The sequence below is a fragment of the Citrus sinensis genome, chromosome 1, assembly GCF_022201045.2.
Source record: "Citrus sinensis cultivar Valencia sweet orange chromosome 1, DVS_A1.0, whole genome shotgun sequence".
NCBI lineage: Eukaryota > Viridiplantae > Streptophyta > Magnoliopsida > Sapindales > Rutaceae > Citrus > Citrus sinensis.
Window position 1 is genome coordinate 16450758 of NC_068556.1, and position 22731 is coordinate 16473488.

General features: G+C 34.5%; 1 protein-coding gene and 1 non-coding gene across 14 annotated transcripts; one reads left to right on the top strand and one right to left on the bottom strand.

Annotated features, from left to right (window-relative positions):
• The first annotated feature begins 2597 nt into the window (after positions 1-2597).
• Positions 2598-2704, top strand: LOC112499138 (small nucleolar RNA R71). Its single transcript, XR_003066661.1, has one exon. It is a non-coding gene; the product is annotated as a small nucleolar RNA R71 (small nucleolar RNA).
• A 7751-nt stretch (positions 2705-10455) lies between these two features.
• LOC102618446 (protein SEEDLING PLASTID DEVELOPMENT 1) lies at positions 10456-22196 on the bottom strand. 13 transcript variants are annotated; one of them, XM_025100541.2, is made up of 14 exons: positions 21625-22195; positions 20671-20885; positions 19066-19216; positions 18229-18420; positions 17829-17991; positions 17465-17700; positions 16177-16353; positions 15962-16084; positions 15011-15297; positions 14461-14611; positions 13063-14365; positions 11765-11784; positions 10824-10881; positions 10456-10701 (listed from the first exon to the last, which is right to left on the bottom strand). In XM_025100541.2, exons 1-10 carry the CDS (start codon positions 22036-22038, stop codon positions 14599-14601), a joined length of 1971 nt encoding a protein of 656 aa, XP_024956309.1. In that variant the 5' UTR covers positions 22039-22195; the 3' UTR covers positions 10456-10701; positions 10824-10881; positions 11765-11784; positions 13063-14365; positions 14461-14598. The 13 variants fall into 13 exon arrangements, with proteins under 13 accessions (XP_024956309.1, XP_024956304.1, XP_024956307.1 ...); XM_025100536.2 differs by having other exon boundaries at positions 11765-11924; XM_025100539.2 differs by lacking the exon at positions 10824-10881 and adding an exon at positions 12307-12356.
• Positions 22197-22731: the final 535 nt, after the last annotated feature.

Sequence of the window (22731 nt, forward strand, 5' to 3'; positions counted from 1 at the left end):
AGCACCTCCAGAGGTTAGTGTCCCTTTTCATTTGCTGGATACCTTGAGAGTTTCAGAAGGAGATTTTGTTGGAGTTTGTTGGGTTTCTGCTGGAGTAGATTTTGCTGCAGCAGGCTCCTCAGTAGTAATAGCAGCAATGATGTCTTGAAAACTGTTTCTCGCCTTTTAAAAGGAAAGGATAATTATCACGGTAATTAAGGGATTTCACAATCCTTCTTTATCTATAACTCTGATATGCTGACGTCGTCTTGACAAAACTCCCAACGGTAAGAAAAATTTCCACGGCTTTGTCACTGCAACAGTAAAAAAAATTGCTGCTGCAGCAATCAATTTTGATGTTACAGCAACAACGATAAATTGTCCTGATGTATGAAAACCATTGCCCAACGTTCTTGTTGTATGTAATGTTACAACAACTTATGTTAATTTCTTAGCCCTTTTTTTTATATGTGCTGCAAGAAAATAAAAAGGAAGAAAAGAAATTAAAGAACAAATTCGAAATGACAAAAACAATGAATGAAAAATATGCAAAATTAGACTTAATGTTGAAAGAAAAATCTAAAACCACTTCCCTACTCATTGGGTTGCCTCCCAATTAGCACTTGATTTTAGGCCATTTAGCATCATTGCTTACTTATGTGGGGTCATTCATCCAATAGCCTTCTTATATCTCCCCAATACATCCATTAAGCTCTTCTCTTGATCTGTTTAAGAAGTCTAAAGATTCAAAATGTTTGTCATTTTTCACGGGTTGCTTCTCCCCTGACCATGTTATGTTAGCTGCTTCATGATCTTTATAATCAAGTTCTTCAAATGTTACAACACTGATTTCTTCCTTACTACAACAACTGTTTAATATTTCTGCTACAACAAAGTCCACAACACTAATAAAATTACAATCTTCAACCTCATCAGGACTCTTCATAGCATCCAGTACATTGAATGTAACTTGCTAATCATTGACCCGCATAGTCAACTCTCCTTTTTGCACATTAATTAGAGTCTTTCCTGTGGTTAAGAAAAGTCTTCCTAGAATGATTGGCATTTCCTTGTCTGCCTCAAAATCTAGCACTAAAAAATCCGGTAGGAAAATAAATTTATCCACCTTCACCAATACATCTTCAATTTTTCCCTTCTAGATAGACATGAGATATGTCAGTAAGTTGTAAAGTCATTGTTGTTGGTCTACATTCACAAATTCCTAATTGCTTAAACACTGATAAAGGCATGAGGTTGATGCTAGCCCCCAAGATCACAAAGTGCTTTGCCACTATACTTAGTGCTTATGGAGCATGAGATTGTGAAGCTTTTTGGATCCTTCATCTTCCGCGGTATCTAACTCTAAAGCATGTGGCTACACTCTTATGTTAGAGCAACTGTTTCAAATTCTCCAAGTGTTCTCTTCTTTGTCAAAACGTCCTTCAAAATTTTTGCATAATTTGGCATTTGCTCTAAAGCTTCCACAAAATGGATATTAATATGCAGTTGTTTCAGCAATCCTAAGATTTTACTAAACTGTTTGTCTTGTTGCTGTCTCTGGAACCTTTGAGGAAAGGGTCGTGGATCTCTAAATTGTTGTGTTGCGGCAGGTTGTGCAAACTGCTTCTTTTTCTCTCTACTTGGGTCTATTGTTGTTGGTGCTGCAGCTTGCTTACCACAAGGTGCTGAATCATAATTTTCTGCAGATGTTATAGTAGAATTGTGTTGATTTGCATTCTGAAAAGTGCAAGACTATGACTCCTCCTCTACTTTAATGTCTTCTTGGCCTTTGTTAAACTCAATTCTTTTTTTTTGGGTACACCAATTGGACTATCAACATCCTTTCCATATCTTAAGTTAATCACATTGCAGTGCTCTTTCCCTTCTCTTCTTGGGTCCTTTGTGTTGCTGAGTAAATTGACCTGAGGTCTATTGCTTAATGTTGTAGAAAGCTGTCCAATTTAATTTTTTAGGTTTCTTAAAGATGCAGCATGACTTTGGACAAACGTTTCATTCTTCACAATATAATCCTTAATTAAAGCTTCAAGGGAGCTGAGTTGATAATTGTTGATGCTTTTTTACTCTTAATTTTGTTGATAAAATCTAGATGGTTGATCTGTCCACTGGGTGCTGCAGCAGTATAGTTCTAATAACTCCACAAAAAGTTCGGGTGCTGTCTCCATCCAGGGTTATAAGTGTTTGAATATGAATTATTCTGGATCTGTCTATTGAAGCTACCCATATAGTTGATTGAGATTGGATTTCCATGACAATGATCAAATAAGTGTCCCTCTCCACAATAAACGCAAGAGACCTCGGTAACTTGGTTGACAGTTGTTGGAGCAGTAGTCATAGCCTTTACCATATTTGTTAATAAAGTTACTTAGATTGACAATGTCGTAAGTGCATCCACATTGTGTATTCCTACTGCTCCTCTCGCTGTGGCTTGTCTAGTTGATGGCCACTGATAATTGTTGTTAGCAATTCTCTCCAAAATTCCATAGGCTTCACTGTAAGATTTATACAAGAAAGCCCCATTTGCTGAAGCATCAACCATCAATCCAATGCTTGGCTTGAGACCATTGTAAAACGTTTCCAACTATATGTAGTAGTAAGGCATACCATGATGAGAACAACTTCTGAGTAGTTCCCTAAATCTTTCCCATGCATCATACAAGCTCTCATCTTCAAGTTGGTGGAAAAATGTAATCTCGTTCCTCAATTTTGCATTCTTGGTTAGAGGGAAGTATTTCATCAAAAAATTATCAGCCAAGTCATTCCATGTAGTGATAGAATTTGGTGGCAGAGAATTCAACTATGCTCTTGTTCGATCTCTCAAAGTAAATAGGAAAAGTCTGAGCCTTAATGCTTCATGCAATGCTCCAGCAATTTTGAAAGTATCATTCACTTCTAAAAATAGTTTAGATCTAGATGAGGATCTTCTGATGGTAGTCCATTAAATTGTCTCACTATTTGTAGCATCTGAAATATCACTAGTTTGATCTCAAAATTCTCAGCTTAAACATTAGGTCTAACTATTCCCGAATGTATGGCTTGAGGAGTCAACACTGCATAGTCTCGAGTGACTCTATCTGTTTCGTCCGCCATGTGAATAATGTTGTTGTTCCCTAGTTGCCTATGAACATGTTGTCCATTCAGACCTTCATGTACATTGACTGGTTGTATCGCCTCTTTAGGGTTCAAGTTTCTCATGTCTTGCAAATCATCCATTGCTACAGCAACTTGTAATTCCCGATGCTTTCTTTTTAATCGCCTTGCAGTTCTTTCAATTTCTGGATCAAACTAGAATTCAACATATTTATATTTGTGCATGAAAGGGCTGTTAAATCACCCAAGTCAACAAAGTAAACAAATTAAAATTAAATTAAAAATTAGCACTGTTAAAATTAATTTCATAAATCACAATGAACAATCAATCTCCGGCAACGGCACCAAAAACTTGTTGCAATAAATTCAATTGTCATTTGTGTCACTGTGCAAGTGCACACAACAAGTAATATAATGATGAGTATTTAAGATCGTCTCCATAGGGATTGATATTATTAAATTTGCTACAGTAATTTTAATAGTGCAGTTTTGCTTTAATTAAAAATAAAACAGGTAATACAACTATTAAATTTATTGAAATAAAATGCAATAAATTAAAAATACAAATAAATGAATTTTTACGTCACACACAAGGATAAAACCAATTGTAATAGAGTAGTTGAGTGATTAAACTCACTTAATGGTTTTGACTATTTTTCTAATGTTTTGCTTGGTTGCTACAACATTTGCTACAGCACTAGGTAGAATCCTTATGTATCATCAGTCGTCACATGTTGGATATCTTATATTTATATGCAACCTAACAGTGATCTGTTATACCAACATAAGATATAACATTACACACTTAGGTTCTAATTACCCTACAAGGTGAATCTCTATGTCTAGTTCATCATTAATTTTAGATTAAGCATGACCCTTTTGGAATCAAGTTAAACTCAATCTAGGAAACCTAATATAAAACCAAGTATTGTTCTGATATATTCCACTAAAATAGGTCTTTTGTGGCTCTTTCTTAGCTAGTATCATTAAATGGGTGACCAGATGAAATAATGAATAAAATAAGTTTTACCAAAACAAAATGCTATAGCAAACATGCAGCAACGTATAAATTCAGTTAAGGTGCAATTAAGGTTATTTATCACTCAACCACAAGCAAATTTAGTTCATGGTTTGCAAAAGAAAAATAAAGAATAAAGTTTCAACCATCAAACACATCCCCATAAATAAATAGAAAACAAGAAACGAACAAGAATGACTAATTTTCAATGGATCTCTGTGTTTTCTCCTCTTGTGCAGCTCTCAATCTCTCTCTTGAATTCTCTTTTTTTTTTTTGTTTCTTTACGATTTTTCTCCTTGGGTGACAGCTCTCTTCCTTTTCCTTATGATGTGTGTTCCTTTTATAGTTGAAAATTAGGGTAAACAAAAGCTTAGGGCGCGTATCTTCTAGATTACGAAATTGCAGATCGCAATATTCTGAGTATCTCGTGCAAAATTTTCTATATCGTTGTTCCAGGATTGCTACAGCAACTGCACTGTTCAAGATTTGTTTCAATTCTTCTGTATCCAAGTTGTTTTCCATATTTTGTAAGCCTATTACAGCAGCATTCATTCCTTGAAATTTGAGCTTCCAATCACCTACAATTATGCACCCAATCTAATCACACAAAATTATTCTAAAACAACGCAATTTATTAAAAATAAACTAAAATAGATATTCATGCAAAATAAAACTAAAATGCAATAAAAGCATGTCATTTACTCTCTAAGTAATAATGATTTAAGTGTAAAAGTGTCATGATAACTCTCATTTCATAGAGTTATCAATAGCCGTCCATGTAAAAATTTAGATCATAATCATTCACATCATAATAGTCATCATAAGATTAAGAATTAATTAAAGTTGAAGTTAAGTATAAAAATAATTTTGTCCTTACATTGCAGTTGAAGTGTTACTTACCTATTAACCTTGACTTTTCTAAATATTTCTAAATATTTCTAAATTGAGGATTTCTCTACTTTTGATGTTATGACTTAAAATAGAAGAGGATGAAATTTCTAGGTTGGATTGAAATTGAAAGGGGTTAGGGGTATTTATAGGATTTCTTAATTCTAATGGATGGTTAGGGCTTTGTCACTATAACTCTTGATCAATGATTGAAATTATCCTTCATTAATAGCTTACTAAATTCTAGAATTCTTAACTATCTTTATAAACTTCTCTTACATAATCACTTATGGCATTGCTTATGTCATCATTACTTATAATTAAATATTTTATATTATTATTATTATTATTATTATTTTAATACATAATGGAAATTTATTTAAGTTAGAAAATTGTACCTCACAATTTATTTAAGTTAGAAAATTTCTTCCTCGCGTTCCCATGTTGCTTCTTCTATAAAGCTATTTCGCCATAGTATTTTAACTAAAGGGATCCTTTTGTTCTTTAACTCCTTTATCGTTTTATCAAGAATTTGAATTGGACGTTCTTCATAGGTTAAGTCTTCTTCTAATTGAAGAGGCATATAATCTAGCACATGAGAAGAAATCTCATTGATCCCTTTATTGAGGCAACTTTTAGAAATACTTTGTCACCAACTTGAAATTCTAAAGGCCTTCGTCTCTTATCCGCATAACTTTTCTGTCGACTTTGAGCTGCTTGCATTCTTTGACGTATTTTCTTGATCGCTTCAGATGAGGCAGTAATATAGTCGGGTCCAAGATACCTTTGCTCACCCCTCTTATCCCAATGAATAGGCGATCTACATTTTCTACCATATAGAGCTTCGTATGGTGCCATGCCGATTGTTGCTTGGTAGCTATTGTTGTATGCAAATTCAACCAATGGTAAATACTTACTCCATGATCCTTGACAGTCGATAGCACATGCTCGCAACATATCTTCGAGCGTTTGAATTGTTCTTTCTAACTTACCATCTGTTTGAGGGTGAAATGTTGTACTAAATTTTAATTTTGTCCCTATAGCGCTATGTAACTTTTCCCAGATTGTCGAAGTAAACCTTACGTTTCAGTAAGAAATAATAGAAATGGGTACATCATGTAGTCTTACTATCTCTTTTATGTATATTTCTACAAGTTAGTGCACGGTGTACGTGATTCGAATAGGTAAGAAGTGAGCAGACTTTGTGAGTTGATCGACGATCACCTAAATAGCATCATGCAATTTTGTAGTCCTTGGAAGACTAATGACGAAGTCCATTGTGATTTCTTCCCACTTCCATTGAAGAACTTGATTGGATTCCAAAAGTCATGTTGGTCTATGGTACTCCACTTTAATTTGTTGACAAGTGAGACATTTTGCCACGAACTCAACTATATCCTTCTTCATTCTAGGCTACCAATAATGCTTTTTTAAGTCTTTGTACATTTTTGTTGTGCCAAAATGAAGTGAATATAGGGTTATGTGAGTTTCAAGTAGAATTTCTTTCTTTATATCTTTATTATCTGGTACACATATCCTGTCCTTGAACAATATGATTCATCTCTCTTACTTCTTAAACAACGTTTCCTTTGAGTTGGCCTCTATCTTCAAGTTCTTTAAGTAGGATCGCTTTCCTGCCCTTCCTTAATCTTTTCTAACAAGGTTGAGCGAAGCGTCATATTGGCTAATTTTTCTGTTATCTTAATCTTTTAAGGATCCTTAAAGCTGACATGCTTGACTTTCTGCTTAGTGCATCTGCTACCACATTTGCTTTTCCAAGATGATAGTTTATTTCGCAATCGTAGTCCTTGACAAGTTCTAGCCAACGCCATTGTCATATATTCAACTTCTTTTGTGTAAAGAAGTATTTGAGGCTCTTGTGATAAGTGTAAATCTTACAATACGCCTCTATTAAATAGTGACGCCATATTTTTAATGCATGCACCACTGCTGCCAACTCCAAATCATGTGATGGATAATTTTTCTTGTACTCCTTCAATTGTTTGGAAACGTATGCAATGACTTTTCCATTTTGCATGAGAACGCATCCTATGCCACTTTTGGAAGCATCGATATAGATGAAATATTCCTCAGAGTTGTTAGGAATGGCTAAGATTAGAGCAGTAACTAATCGCTGTTTTAGTTCTTTGAAGCTTTCCTCGCATTATGGTGACCGCACAAACTTGACATTTTTCTTTGTCAATTGGGTCAATGGCATTGCGATCTTAGAGAACCCTTCTACAAATCTTCGATAATATCTAGCCAAACCCAAGAAGCTTCTAACTTCTCTTGTATTAGTTGGCCAGGACCATTAGCTCACAACTCCCACTTTCGAGGGGTCTACTGAAATTCCATCCTTAGAAACAACGTGTGCAGAGGCCCGCCCAAAAATAGTGCTTGCAGGTTGGGGGGCCACATCCTCGGGGCGCCGTGACGGGTGTGCTATAGCCTTAGTGGGAGGGGGGTGGTCAGTAACTAATCGCCGTTTTAGTTCTTTGAAGTTTTCCTCGCATTCTGGTGACCACACAAACTTGACATTTTTCTTTGTCAATTGGGTTAATGGCATTGCAATCTTGGAGAACCCTTCTACAAATCTTCAATAATATCCAGCTAAACCCAAGAAGCTTCTGACTTCTCTTATATTAGTTGGTCTGGACCATTGGCTCACATCTCCCACCTTCGAGGGGCTATTGAAATTCTATCCTTAGAAACGACGTGTCCTCGGAATATAACTTTTTCGAGCTAAAATTCACATTTCTTGAATTTTGCATAAAGTTGCTTCTCCTTTAAAGTCTGAAGAGTGATCCTTAGATGCTCAACATGCTCTTCCTTTGTTTGTGAGTAGACCAAAATATCATCAATGAACACCACTATGAATTTGTTTAGGTAACCATGTTCATGAGATCCATGAAGGCTGTTGGGGCATTAGTTAGACCAAATAGCATGACGACAAACTCATTGTGTCCATAACGTGTTCTGAATGTCGTTTTAGGAATATCTGCCTCTCTAATTCTTAATTGGTGATATCCTGATCCTATATTAATCTTTGAAAATACTGATGCTCCTTGTAGTTGATCAAACAAGTCATCAATGCGCGGAAGTGGGTACTTGTTTTTTAAAATTACTTTATTTAGGTCTCGATAGTCGATGCACATTCGCATTGATCCATACTTTTTTTTTTTTTACGAATAGTACCAATGCTCCCCATGGTGAATGACTTGGGCGTATGTAGCCTTTGTCTAGTAACTTCTGCAATTGACTATTTAACTCCTTTAATTATGATGGGGCCATCCTATAGGGCGCCTTTGAAATTGGGTCAGTTCTTGGTAACAAATCGATTTGTTCACCACTAGAATATCTTTCAACTTTAGTCTTCGCTATTCTATTTTGATGACCACACTTGCTAAATACCCCTTACATCCTTTATTTAATAGTCTGGCTACTTTTAAGGTAAAGATGACAGACATTCTTTTCTCTTTGCATTCTCCTTTGAATGTAAATGATTCCTTTTGTGGTGGTTGAAAAGTTACTTTCTTTTTCTTGCAATCTATCTTAACATAGTGCTTTGATAGCTAAACCATGCCAAGAATTACGTCATAGTCATACATCTCTAGAATTATTAGGTCAGCACATAGTTTATGACCACTAATACTGACCTCACATGCCTTAACTAATTGTCCCAAGTTCAATACTTCACCTGATGGTACCATTACACTAAAAGGCTTATTTATTATGTTAAGGACATTTTCGATTTTCCTAATAAATGCTGGTGAGGCAAATGAATGTGTAGCTCTTGAGTTTATTAGAACATGTGCAGGAGTTTTGGAGATATATAGTTCACCTGATATTACTGAAGGGTTTCCTTTCGCATCCATCTTGGTAAGTGTAAATACTCGAGCATTAGCCTTTTCTTGTTGCGTACCATTCTCTGGGTAGTCCTTGATGAAGTGTCATTCCCTTCCACATTTGAAACATGTTCTAGTATTGGCTCGATATTCCCCAGGGTGAGTTCTTTTGCACTGATTGCACCTTGGCTTTTGTAGGACTTCCTTCTGATAATTCTTTGGGCGTTTGCTTTTATTTTGATCTTGGACCACTGGCGTTCCCTTTCTCTTATTATTATTTAAGCGTTGTCTTTCTACAAAGTTCCCCTGGTTCACACTTTCTTTGCTTCTTCGTTTTTCTTCATTCTTTTCTTCATCTCACCACAACAAAAACGGTGTGTGATAGCATCTGAAAAATGCTACCAAAAGTGAATGGTAGCATTTTGAACAATACTAAGTTAGTCGGTGTAACTAAAAGTGTTACACATTAGTAGCATTTTTTACATGCCACAAATTATGATACATAGCATTGAATTAGTGCAATGCAATCAGGTTTTGTCGTTTTAGGTGAATTCTATCATTGTTCAAAGTCATAGCATTTAGAAAGCACTACCGAATCGTGTACAGTTCCCTCACAAATGTCTAACATAACTTTTATAAAATGCTACAAAAGCATTTTAAATGCTACAAAAACATTAACATCATGCTATCTGGGCAAAACCGAACCGGAATCGAAAAAAATTCGGTTCGTTTTGGATTTTTCGATTTTTTAACTCTAAAAAATCCAAAATTATAAAGACCGAACCGAATGGTTCGGTTCGATTCGATTTCAGATAAAAAATTTTAAAATCTGAACCGAACTGATAGTAAGGTATTTTTGTAATTTCACTATGATATATATACCCAGACCACAAATTCTACACCAATCTCTCACTTTCAACTACACAAAACCACGACCGCACAAACCACACACCCAAATCTTAACTCCATCTGCCGGTGGCTGATACTGCCGACCTACCACTACCGTTCCTTCCATTGCTCCCTCGCTAGCCAGCCAGCCAGCCAACTCACTTGCTATGCTTTCTCTCTTTTTCTTTTTTTTTTGAAATGGGTCTTTTTTTTTTTTTTGAAATAACTCTTTAATCTTTTGTAATTTCATGGTTGCTTTACTTATTATTACTGTATTAGATTATTAATTGTATTTGATTTTATTAGATTTGTTTGGATCTGTATATGTGACTGGATCTCCAAATGTCACTGTTGCTAGGTGAGAAATAGAAAAAGTCGCGAAGTGGAGAAGATAATGGAGGAATAATATTATTTAGATCCATCTCTTTTATATAATATTAGTGTGGCCCAATACTTAGAAAATGTTTGCATATAAGAATTCTATTGTGGCCCAATTTGTATGCAAATTTTCAAAATGGTCCTTGATCGAAAGTCAAAATTCAAATACCGTTAAAAAACCGAACCGAAACCGACCATCGGTTTCGGTTCGGATTTTATTTTCAAAAAAACCAAACAGTTTTTAAAATTTTTGAATCCGAACCGATCCGAAACCAAAAATTTATTCCGAAACCGAACCGACGCCCACCCCTAATGCTATCATAGCATTTCAATGCTCTTCATTCAATTCATTAATTCAATACATCATTTTAGTCATTCTATTGATGAAAAAGAAATTATACATCATTTGTTGATAAAATAAAAATACTTAAACATCCATAATCATATATTAAACATTCAACTACAGAACATTTACAAAAAATAAGTATGCAACTGTCATACTTCTATACTTTCTAGTGACCTTTAAAATAGTACTATATATTATCTTCAATTTGTCCTCATTCTTCAATACATTTTTGCACAATATCCTTGATCACCTGCATTATGAATTTAAAAATAAATAAGAATTTTATTTTGTTAATAAAAAAGAAACAAAATAATGCCTCCTTAACAAACTTTTCTCATATAAGTAAATTAGAAAAATTAAAGTGTACTTAACTTCAAGTCACGCTTACATTCATCCAAACCATTCAACTTTGACATGTAATCCATAAATGCTAGGTCATTAAGGATATAATAAGTATATAGCAAGAGGATAAAAATAGCAATAGCTAGTACGAAATGAAAATCAAATGTTGCAATAAATCAACTCAAACATCAATAAAGAAATTCTATAACTATATTTTTTAATTCACATGGGAGCCATTTTATTTTTCTTCACAATCCATCTACCCAATTAATCTTCTATAGGAGTTTGTACCTATGTTAGACATAAGTTTAAGAATATGAACGAACTACACAAATGCAAGGAGCAATTATGATAACTTACTCATGCCTTTGTACCAATTAAATATTGCCTTATGCAACAGTTTTTTTCTTCTTCTTTTTTAATACTAGTGCATTCAATTTAACCTAAAAGAATTATCTATTGATGCTAATCATATAAACAAAACAGGAGGCTATCACGAATTTTGAGAAACTTTTGAGATTTTTCAACATCTAGTCCTTTAAATAACCAAGCAATATGGGCTTATTGATAACCTTGTTTGTGTCTAATGACCAATTTAATAAGTCAAATTCAAGTTTTCTAGCTTAACAAATAAAACTCAAACACTACTAAGAGCAAACAAATTTAGATTAATTTAAATCTTCATTTAAACAAGGCAAAAAGAAAACCACGAGCATGAGACTAAATTCGGTAAGATAAATCTTCACTTATGGATCTCACTTAAGCATCAATTGGTTGGAATAATGCAACAATAACCATTACCCAAACCAGATAGAGGGATTGATATTCACAGGCTTAAGTACATAAGAAATAAAATCAACTCAATAAGAGAAGTGACAAAACAACAGAATCAACAGTACAACCAACAAAAGCTACAAAAGTGAAATTAGTAAAGGAAAGTCCACAAATAATGAGACATCATAAAGATCTACCTCAATTGAAGTCTTCTCTCCTTTAAGATGCCAATGCAACCCATAAATGTCGTAGCTCAGGAGAAAATTCAGGTTGTTAAGGATCAATCCTTTTACGTTGCAGGTTCTAATTAAATCAGTATTGTACAAGAAAACAATATACAGATTTCCCCTTCCAGACCTTGGTTTATGGAGTAGATTAAAGAGAATAAATTAAAGATTCTAACAAGACCAAAAGCATGAACGCATATCAAATTCTAATAGATGTCCATATACTCAAATTCATAAGATACAATTTTCAGATCCACCTTAGTATTTGCTAACTACAAAGAAATAATTAAGATGAAAAAATCTATCATGTGATTGATATACAAAATTTCGAATCGTTAAGGCACAAATAAGAATTTTCACAGTCTTTGATATATTACTTCTAAATGTAAGAAAAATAAATTAACCAAACATAAGAAATTGATCCAAATAAAAATGGAATCAACATAAGAAGTCCTATATTGATAATTGAAAACCCTAAATTCGGTAAATTAAATTAAAAAAATAAAGCTTACATGTAAATATTGATGAGAAAGATTTAACGGAAGACCCAACAGCAACAAGTCTTGAGACAATAAAGAATTAACGATTAGAACTTTTTGATTTTGAGAGATCTACTAAAAAAACAAAAGAAATTGACAAATCAGGGGATTTGGACAATAAAGAATTAACGATTACAACTTTTTGATTTTGAGAGATCTACTAAAAAAACAAAAGAAATTGACAAAATCAGGGGATTTGGGGAGGAATCCAGGGAGAGACAGAAAAAGAAGGGGACTTAGGCTTTAGGTGTCCTATGATAATGGAAAAATTTTGGGAAAAGAGAGCGCCCGCGTGTTTCTAATCTTGGCGGTATATTTATTTACTTATTTTTTTCCTTTTTGTAGCATTTTTCAAGTGTTACAAAGGTGTGTTTTTTCGTAGCATTTTAAAAGAGCTACGTTAGTTAATATAAATATGACATTTAAAAAAATGCTACTAATGGAATAAAAAATTCTAGACAGCAGAGCATAAAAAATTAATTAATTCAAACACGGAAATTTGATCATACTCCACTAAATTTGATTCCTTTTTCTTGTCCATCTTTCATCTTTTTATTTGGTAGCTAGCTTGCTTCAAAATATACAAGTTTCCTCTGCTGGCGGCATTACTCTAATAAGCTCTATTGCTCCAACGTGCAATTAAATATATATTTTTTTAAAATTAATCTTGTAATAACAGTATTTTATTGATTTGGTGAAACAAAGAAAAAAAAAATAGAACATGCTTACCGATTACCATCAACATCAAGTAGAGAGCTGCGAGCCTACGACGCCGAAGATAAACCTTTGGGTGCTGCAACGCCGATGACCGAGGAGATGGAAGCCGTAAAATCCAGCAGCGTTTACTGGTGGGACTTGAGATTAGGCGGTATTTGCTGGTGGGACAAGAAATTGACTGCTACTGGATGGCTGTGGAGTTGACAAATGACTGCTGACGATCGATGGTAGGTTAACGGCATGGCGCAACAAGGGGCTTGCGGCGTGCTCGGCGAGGACTGGGGAGAGTTGTGAGAGTTGAGAGAGGTTAGGGATTTGTAAGCAGTGGGGGAGATTTTGGGCATTTGGGGATTCGTGGGGCAGTTATAAATTTTTTATTTTTTGAATTTTTTTTAATACAAAACCTCTCAGTTTTTTTTAATAAATTTTGGGTTCGGTTCGGTTCAATTCTTATTTCGGATTTTGGTTCGGTTCGGTTTAATCTGACCCAAACGCCCCTAGTTTGTCCTATAAAACTTGGAGGATATAAACCTCAAACCTAGAAAGTTTTATTCTAGGTGGTTTGTTATAGAAAATTTTATTCTAAATGATTTGTTATAGAAACTTAGGAGGTTAAGAATATCAGAGCCTAAGAATTTATGTGGTTTTATCCTAAGAATTTTTACCAATCTCTTCATGAACAACTTTGTAAGGACCATATTTATTTAGACTTTAGTTAAATCCTTCTATTTTTGGTCCAACAAATATTATTCAAATCATTTAATTAAATTCAAATAATCTCACTTAATACATTTAGCACCCCCATTGTGAGAATATCACTAATTTAAAAGAGATGAATGTGAAGTTAGAAATTTAGTTACTAATTTAAAAGAAATGAATGTGAAGTTAGAAATTTTAATTTTAAATTTGTAGTTGACTTTTCTATATCTAAAAAAAGGAATAAAAAATATTTAAAAAATTAGCATGAGCCCGTAGGTGCCACAGATGGGCCCTCCATGGGCTTGTGCTTCATGGGCTTGTGCCTGTGCTGTCTAGTGCCTGGACCCAATTCATGGGCTAAAGAGTGCCGAAGAGTTTTGGCCAGCAGGGCCCGTGCCACTCTAGTGTACGGACACAAGCTGGGCAGCTACCTGCTCGTAAGGACTCGGGCCATGCCTGTTGGCCCGTTGACCGTCCTTTGGGCATCTCTACAAACGTGGTTCCTCCTCCACTGCCACTGTGACTAGAAAGTGACTCCACAATAGGTCAGCTCTTTCATAGCTCAGAAACTCTTCAATCTTCATTTTAGTCTCCTTGATGTCTTTGGGTGAAATGACTGAATTTTGTGACGCTTATTAAATTCACTTCCATTGTAATCATATTTATCACAAAGACAACTCATAGTATCATTATGGATTTTTCAGTGTTTACCTTGTGCGATGAGCCGCCTAGCTGTAATCATAAGGGTTTGCATGATGATTGTTAATTTGTAGCATGTATGCCTCAGTATAGATTGGCATAAGCTTTGCATGTAATTGGGCTCAGTCCCTATTCCCTACAGCTTCTTGTTCAATAAAATTTGCTGTTTAAATAAATAAATAAATAAGAATCAAACTACAAACGCTTTGTACAAATGATTTGACATGATAATATTGGTTGAATGATTACATCACATATCCACATAATTTATTTCTATTATCTTGTGTTTATATTAGTTTTCAGCCGTTAGATTTTTTGGCTAATGATCATAATCTAGTGATTCACATCTCTATAGATGATAACCTCAGATAATATATAATCCTGTGAATTTTTTTTTTTCAACAATGAAATTGAATCTGATTTGAATGTTTTGAAATGCATAAAATATTGTTCAAACGAATCTTAACGAATCATATTAAGAAATTCACAACAAATCTCATGTAATAGATTTCTAAACAATGCACTGCATAAAACATCCTAAAGGTCAGGCAAGAAAGGTAACCTGTCAACAGTGTATCGAGTTCCATTTGAGTTGCTGCTGGAGCCAGGAAACTCATCGAATTCAATGTCTTCATCAAATGTTTCACCACTGTTTCTGGGTTCATCCCGCCTAGTTTGAAATGGAAGAATGCGGAGACGTGCATCTGGCTCTTTACCAACTCGCTGGTAATGTAGTTGGTATTTTCGAATGAGGTCTATCTGAATGGACAAAATATACGATGGCCTTGGCAGGAGCTCCACGGATTCTCCTTTTGGTATCACTACCTGCTCAATAGCTACTCTTGCCTCCTATAAGACAGAAAATAGTTGTGTTAAAGGTCAAACAGTAACAATTCGGGTGAAGTCGCATTAGCCAAACATCAATATGCTACATGACGAGGCGACAATGTATCATAAACTCTTTACTTTAACCAATTAGCGAGAAACTGAAACTCTTTCAATATTGTTTCTGTTTTTCTTTTTTCTGCTTTTATCAAGTGAAAACAGAGACAAGTTATCAGAAAAGCAGAATTCAAGAATTCAAGATTGGCATTTCATGTAAACATATGTACATATTCACGCTTGCAATTTAGGATAATATGTAGTTGTTGACAAAAAGGAGCATAAGGAAACCATTTTGCAAAAATAAAATTTCTTGCAAATTCACCATATTTCAGATACATTTATTATTATTATCAGTATTAGAAGATAATAATTCAATCAAATTTGAATTAGAAGATAATAATTCAATCAAATTTGAACAGATAGTTTACTTCTTGGATCACTGAATTCTATCTGTTTTTTTATGAAAGCAACTATAATTAAATAGAGGGAGTTGTTTGGGTAAATATCATGGGATCCATTAACCAAATTGTGCTTTCAAAAAATAAGTCAGATGGCATTATGATATCACAACTATTTTTATTTTTGTCCAAGAACCAATCACCACTCATATGGACAAATCCATTGTTACCTCCAGGGCATCAATCTTCTCTGACAAATTGATCTTGTCTTCTGATCTTAAATCCTTGAATTCTCCTGTATGATCATCTATTAATGCTCGTAGGGCCTTTGTTATCTGCACCAGTGAGCTTGTCTAAATGGAAAACCAGAAAATACTGTCATGAAGACATTGATGACAATTAACAAAAGGCTGCTAATAAGGCTATGAAAATAGTTTTCACTAACCTTTGTCGCACAAATGGGTATGTCATGAGATTTAGCAGCAGCTTGAATGCCGGAATTCTTCTTGAGCTTAGAATGCAAGGCAAGTAGTGCATCTGCTTCACTGATATTATCGGTTAATTGAACTGCATCATCCATTTGCAACTGTTTAATCAGTTGTACTACAGTGGCCTCCAGGATCTACAATAACTGATTATTCTGTTAATTTTATACCCAACAGTATCTCATCATGTAACATGCATTACAACAGTAAGTGCCAAATCTCTGAGTTAATTAAGCTGCAGATGTCAAGTAGAATATAAGATACAATGTCAGTACACAACAAAAAAGGCTTTAGTCAATTACCAACAAATTTATTTAAAAAAAAAAAAATCACCAGAGCAAATAAAATTTCCTCACTTTGTTGCTTTTATATTTTTGGTCACAACTCACAATTTATTTTGACGCATACTTAAGAAATCTAAAGTACTAGATAATATAAATATCCCATCATGTCACACTTGTCCAAAGGAGTTTTCTAGGTCACAGTCTATATATGTCAGCTTCTAATCCGAGAATCCCAGACTTTATTAAAATCTAGGACGAGTTTACAATGTTGTAAGCTCACCGTTTTATAATGTTGTAAAAGTCCGTTTACAACATTGTAAGTAGACTTTTACCACTTTATAAGTTCGTCCTACATTTTAATACAATCCGAGATTCACGGATTAAGAAACTATCGTATATATACATAGAGTTTTTTTAACGAGGACATTCTTATTTTAACAAAGTGAGTATGCCACTAAAATACAAAATAACATATTTCAACACATTGGATATTGTGTTCTTTTGTCGGCTAGTACATTCAAATATATATTTTTTTGTCTGTTAATAGCACCATCACTTTTTTAAAATTATGATGCCCTCGGTAGAGAATTATTACAACATACATATATAGCCATACATACATACGTATATATTATTACTACTATAAAATAAGAATTATTATTATTATTATTACTACTACTACAACGTACGTACATACACACATACGTATATACATACATACATATATAGCCATATATATTTTGCCCAAGTCACAGATATAACTAAAATAACTATATTGTGCATGTCAAAAACACACAAGTACATAACACTTTCCCAGTCATTAACTCCCAACTCATACATATTTCATAACCTATAAACCAAATAAAAGAGTGCAAATATGCTAACTTGTAGCTTCGTACAACAAATAAAATTAACTCCATAAGGAAAATAATCTGTTCAAAACAACAAGGTGAGGATGTCTTACACCATAGACGTACAGGCGAATAAGCAATCCATCTTCCCAGCAATCCTCTCCAATGTTCGGAGGAAACTCAGATATGAACTGAATCTTGCCAGTTCTTTCTTCTGTCACCTCCATAGCATCTTCAACCATCATTTCATCTTCCTCATCAGAAGAGGTTTCGGCAAAAAATTCCTTTTCCACTGTCTCTTTTGAACCATCATGCTGCATCCTGCGAATTTCAACATTTGGGATACGACCTTTGCCAATACAAGATCAATAACGAGCCAAACAAAGAGAGAAGTTTACCATCACTTTACCAATGGAAATGTAGATGGAACATGAAACATCAAGCATTTGTTTTATCTTCAATAAGATGAAGAAATACCTGAGAGAATAGCATCCACTGTTGCTTCAAGGCTATGATGAACACGCAATTCAGTCTTCGAAACTATCTCCACGGCACAACTAAATGTTGAAGGACCTTTCCTCTCCAACACTGTTTTCTGGACGCCTCTCCGGTGTGCTTCTTCATCGCCAAGTGTTACATTCTGAAAATTTATCGCGGTAAAGTTAAACCAATGTCCATGAACCAAGCATCACTTGAGAAGCAAACCAGAGTGTATTACATTTTGTTTTGAGATTCTCATAGTCGAAACCTCATTTCATTTAAGCACAAAATACCCATCCAAAAGTTCTTTCTGATTACAGTAAATAATAAATTGTAGATCCCTGCAAATGTACTAAACCTGATAAATTAATCATACAGCGGTATTACCATCCCTCACCTGCACTCCTCCAATGAGCATCTCCAATGAAGGATTCATTATCAAATTCTCTATTGTTACTCCATGAGCTGTGGCAACTAGCTGAATTCCACGTTGCGCAATCGTGCTTGCAGCCATTGCTTCAAGTTTTGTGCCAATTTCATCAATCACAATGACTTGCGGCATATGATTTTCAACAGCTTCTATCAAAACCTGACGCATATAAATTTATAAATTTGGAAACCACTGACAAATGTTCACTTAGTTAAAGATAAACTAAAATATACTCTGTCCATTTTTAGGCAACAAAGAATGAGGAAAATGCAAATAAAATTAAATTAAATAACATAACGAGTTACAATTCATGAGACCACCATGCCTCAGACCACGCTAATGTGCCATTTGAACTGTGATATCATCCAGTGGGAAGGAAGAGAAACAGGTAGAGTGTAGTCCTGACCATCCACTTATTCAAATAATGATAATATACAGTACTTTCTAAGTAAGTCCACAAAATAACGGGTATTAGTTACATCACACTCAATAAAGTGATCATTCATTTACGCATTGACTAAGTAAAAAAGCTCACACCACGCATTTGATGAGAAAACCAAATAAAAGAACAATAGATTTTTTTTTCCTTTTTCTATGCACATTCTTCATGAATGTCATTAGAAGAGTTAAGGCCACTTTGACAAAATAATTTTCCTATATTTCACAAATTTTCCCTAATTCTTCATCGTTGAGGATTTTCAACCAATCAAATCTTTAGTAGTCAAAAACTTCATTATCAATGTAGATAAAAATACAAGATGAAACCCAACGGGACAGCTGAAATGATACACTTCTGGCTCATACCTTATGTTGCATTTCAGAGTTTGGGACTTGCATCCGACGAGCATTACCAATTCCTGGATGAGGTATATCACCATTCCCACCTATCTCACTGGAAGTGTCAACAATCATCACGCGTTTCTTGTAATCATTTGCAAGAACCCGAGCTATTTCCCTGGACATATAAAATTTCTAAGGTTATCCAGCAACCAGGCTTCATTGAGGTAGCAAACTGCATTCTTCACCGCAATGTGATCTCTGATGGTTTGAAATGATTAGTCAACCGTATTTTATCACTACAGACTTCTCCTTTATTTAGTATCTCACTTTCTTTTCAAAGGGTATGGATTCTCTTTACAACTGTCTTATTCCAGAAGGTTGTTCAGCTTGTGCCAAACTCCCTTTCTGCTACTCCATAAAGAATAATGAGATTGAGAATGCTGAATGGAAACCTAGTTCCATTATAAAAAATGTTGGCACTGAGACTCAAGACACAAATGCAACCTCGAGGTCTAACTCTTGAAGACCTCATTTTGTACACCTAATAAATGGGCCATATCTGAAGGAGCTTTCTCTAATACTCTCACAAAATCACTGGATCCCTGTAGGATCAAAAGCTGTAGAAGATTTTGCATTAGGCTTTCACATTGAAAATTGCAAGAAATGGAAGACAACAAATGCAGTCCTAGCAATGCCAAAGGCGCAAAAAACAAAATTGGAAAACTGGAACTCGTAACTCTCACCAAAAGTGAACGGAAAGCTCAAGAGAGAAACTTTACAATAAAGGATTAAAACGTATCTGTATGTAAATGTAAACAAAAATTTAGCTTCAAACAGTGAACAGCAACTTCAAGGGAACAAGTTTGTCATAAAGGATTAAAAAGTATATTTAAGCAGATGCAAACAAAAATTGGAAAAGTGGAACTTGTAACTCTGACCAAAAAGTAAACAGCAAGTTCACGAGAGAAACTTTGTCATAAAGGATTAAAAAGTATATTTACCTTCAACTATAAGAAAAGATTTAACACAATTCTAGGTTAAGTAATGCAGTATCCCTTTTTGCAAGCTTCAAAGCTAAAATTCATATTTGCGGGGGCTTACATTTCAAACTTAACAAGGACATACAAATTAAACTTTGCAGGGTTCCATTTCCCACTGTCAGGAAAATATTATATTCTGGTGTTACATTGATAGGTAATCCTCAATTAACTGAGACATCTCAAAAGATGAGCATCCGATATGCTAAACCCCTACTGGGAACTCTCGAGAACATTTAACAATGATACAAGTTAATTTATTTACAAAAGCTCAATCCATACCCATTCGACAAGGATGGGCTGGTAGGTTTTTCAATAAGAACTTTCCATCTCGGAAAAATTGGTCTGTAGGTATTAAAAGCCACTGGACCAGCCACAATCAGCCTATATACATCTCATTTAGTAAACAATGACAAAAGAATTAAGAGGCTGGCATTAGGAGGGAATGTGGTAACCTGATAATCTTTGGGAAATGTTCAAATGTTTTAGTTTAACTAAAATCAGTGAGGAGACAACCAAAAAATCAAATAAATAAATGAATAGAAAGTGCCAATCATGCATCCATAATAAGTACATGAAAGGAATGACCAACCTAATAATTGTAGTTTTTCCCACCCCAGGAGGCCCAATGAACAACAAAGAAGCCCCATCTTGAACCAAATCTTGCAACAAATTAGCACTGCCTGATACTGCTCGACCAACACGACAAGTTAGACCAATAATTGCACCCTTTCGATTCCTGATGGCGCTAATGCGATGTAATGTCCGGCTGATGCCTGCTCGATTGTCAACAGCAAAATCACCCACCTGCAATACACAGTTCTGATAAGTTAAAAGGCATGATTTTATCTATTATGATTCATCAAGTTATAATTATTAAAACTTTTTGAAAAATGAAGCAGTTACAGCTGAACAATAACACTAATTTCACATACAGGCATTTATGAAAGAAACAATGAGCATAATATCCTGACCTCTTTCAAATGTTCAAAAAGCCACAAAAATGGTCAAAGAGGTCCAAACTCATATACATTTGGAACACATTTTGAACCTTAGTTTTTGGAGATTTACTTTAAAAGGCTCAAACCATACCTTCAAATTCTTCACCCTGTACATTAGAAATCCCAGAAAGATGTAGAGATAAACAATTAAAGTCAAAATGAAAGATTTTTCTCTTCGAAAAAATTAAGAGGGGGGGGGGGGGGGGGGGGGGGGGGGCGGGCAAAGCTCCCTTTTTTTACTTATGCTTGCGTCCATTCCAAATAAACCATCACTAAAACTTACTATTATTGGAACTGCTTTTTGGATACCATATAACTTATTACGTTAACGATTCCTCAAGTGTGTTTAAAGAGCTCAAAATTTTCATTACAGAAGGAAAATATAAAATTAAAGGCGAGAACGAATATTAAGAAATCATTGATCATAACTCGACGACACATGGACAAAACACCAACAACATCCCAACAACATCCCAACAAATCGTGTAGTCAACATTATTGTAATCAAAACATAACAAGCAAAAATTACAGAACCAAAATTTTACCTGAGAGGTGGCATGTTCAATATGATGGACTGTGATTTGACAATCCGATAGACTAAAATCTCCAGATGGAAATCTAGCTAACGGCTTTCGACCCAAATCCATAACCACTTCAATCAATTCATAGAGCTCCGGGTGCTCGCTAACTCTTATTCGCATTTCCTCTGGCAGCAGCGCCAAAAGGCGGCCTAATTCGATATCAAAATCATCATTCACTGAATAAGAAACCCTCGAATCAGAAAATAAAACACTTGAAAATTTTGACCGAAACCCAGAAAATTCTTCAATAAAAAAAGTTGAGTTTGGTGAGGAACGAAGATAAGGGAAATGGGGATGTTTGAAAGTTGAAGCTTGGAGCTTGCATTGAGTACAGCGGGGTATAAGGAATGAAGTATGAAACAGAGAAAAACAGAGCATTTGTTTGTGTTGGCGGGAAAATTTGGTCGGGTATTTTATGGTTTCTTCACTCTTGTTCAAGTTCTAGGTAGAGGGCAAAGAACTAAAGATGTGTTCTGAGCCGGATATGGATTATAGACACAAGCTGAATTTTTTATTTTTATGTTTTCTTCATTTGTTTATGAATATGCGAAAAAGAAAAAATAAAAAATATCAGCCACATAATTCACTTGCAGATTGACTTCGAAGTTGTGCGTTGATATGGCATGAAAAAGATTTCAAATAATTATTATTATTCATACTACCAAATATCAAAGCTACTCATGAAATATTGTTATTTTCAATATTAATAGTACTAGTGACTGATATTAATGGTATAAGGTAGATATAATGTATCATATATTTGATATTTGGATTACACCCGCAAAGAATTTCTAACGCAAATTACTTCATAAATGTTTTTGATAAATTAACTAAATATTGCATACTTTGTTTAATATATTTTTGCTACAATATTAAATTATTGCAAGTAACATATTTGATCTTGTGTTATTATTAGTATTCTAGTCAATAACAGTATAACATTCAATTTTATTATAGATATTGTTAAGGGAAAATGAGAATTACCCCTTATTGTTTAGAGAAATTAAGTGACACCCTCCCCCTAAAATTATAATGGTATTAACTTTATATGTTATTTTATTATTCTATCGC

What these genes read in the sequence shown, in the direction of transcription:
- LOC102618446 (XM_006485614.4), bottom strand. Translation starts at nt 22,038, where the DNA reads ATGCTCTGTTTTTCTCTGTTTCATACTTCATTCCTTATACCCCGCTGT. An exon ending in TACCCATTTGTGCGACAAAG is followed by an intron (nt 16,085 to 16,176) that starts GTTAGTGAAAAC and finishes TTTTCCATTTAG; the next exon opens with ACAAGCTCACTGGTGCAGAT. An exon ending in AGAAGATTGATGCCCTGGAG is followed by an intron (nt 15,298 to 15,961) that starts GTAACAATGGAT and finishes TCTGTCTTATAG; the next exon opens with GAGGCAAGAGTAGCTATTGA.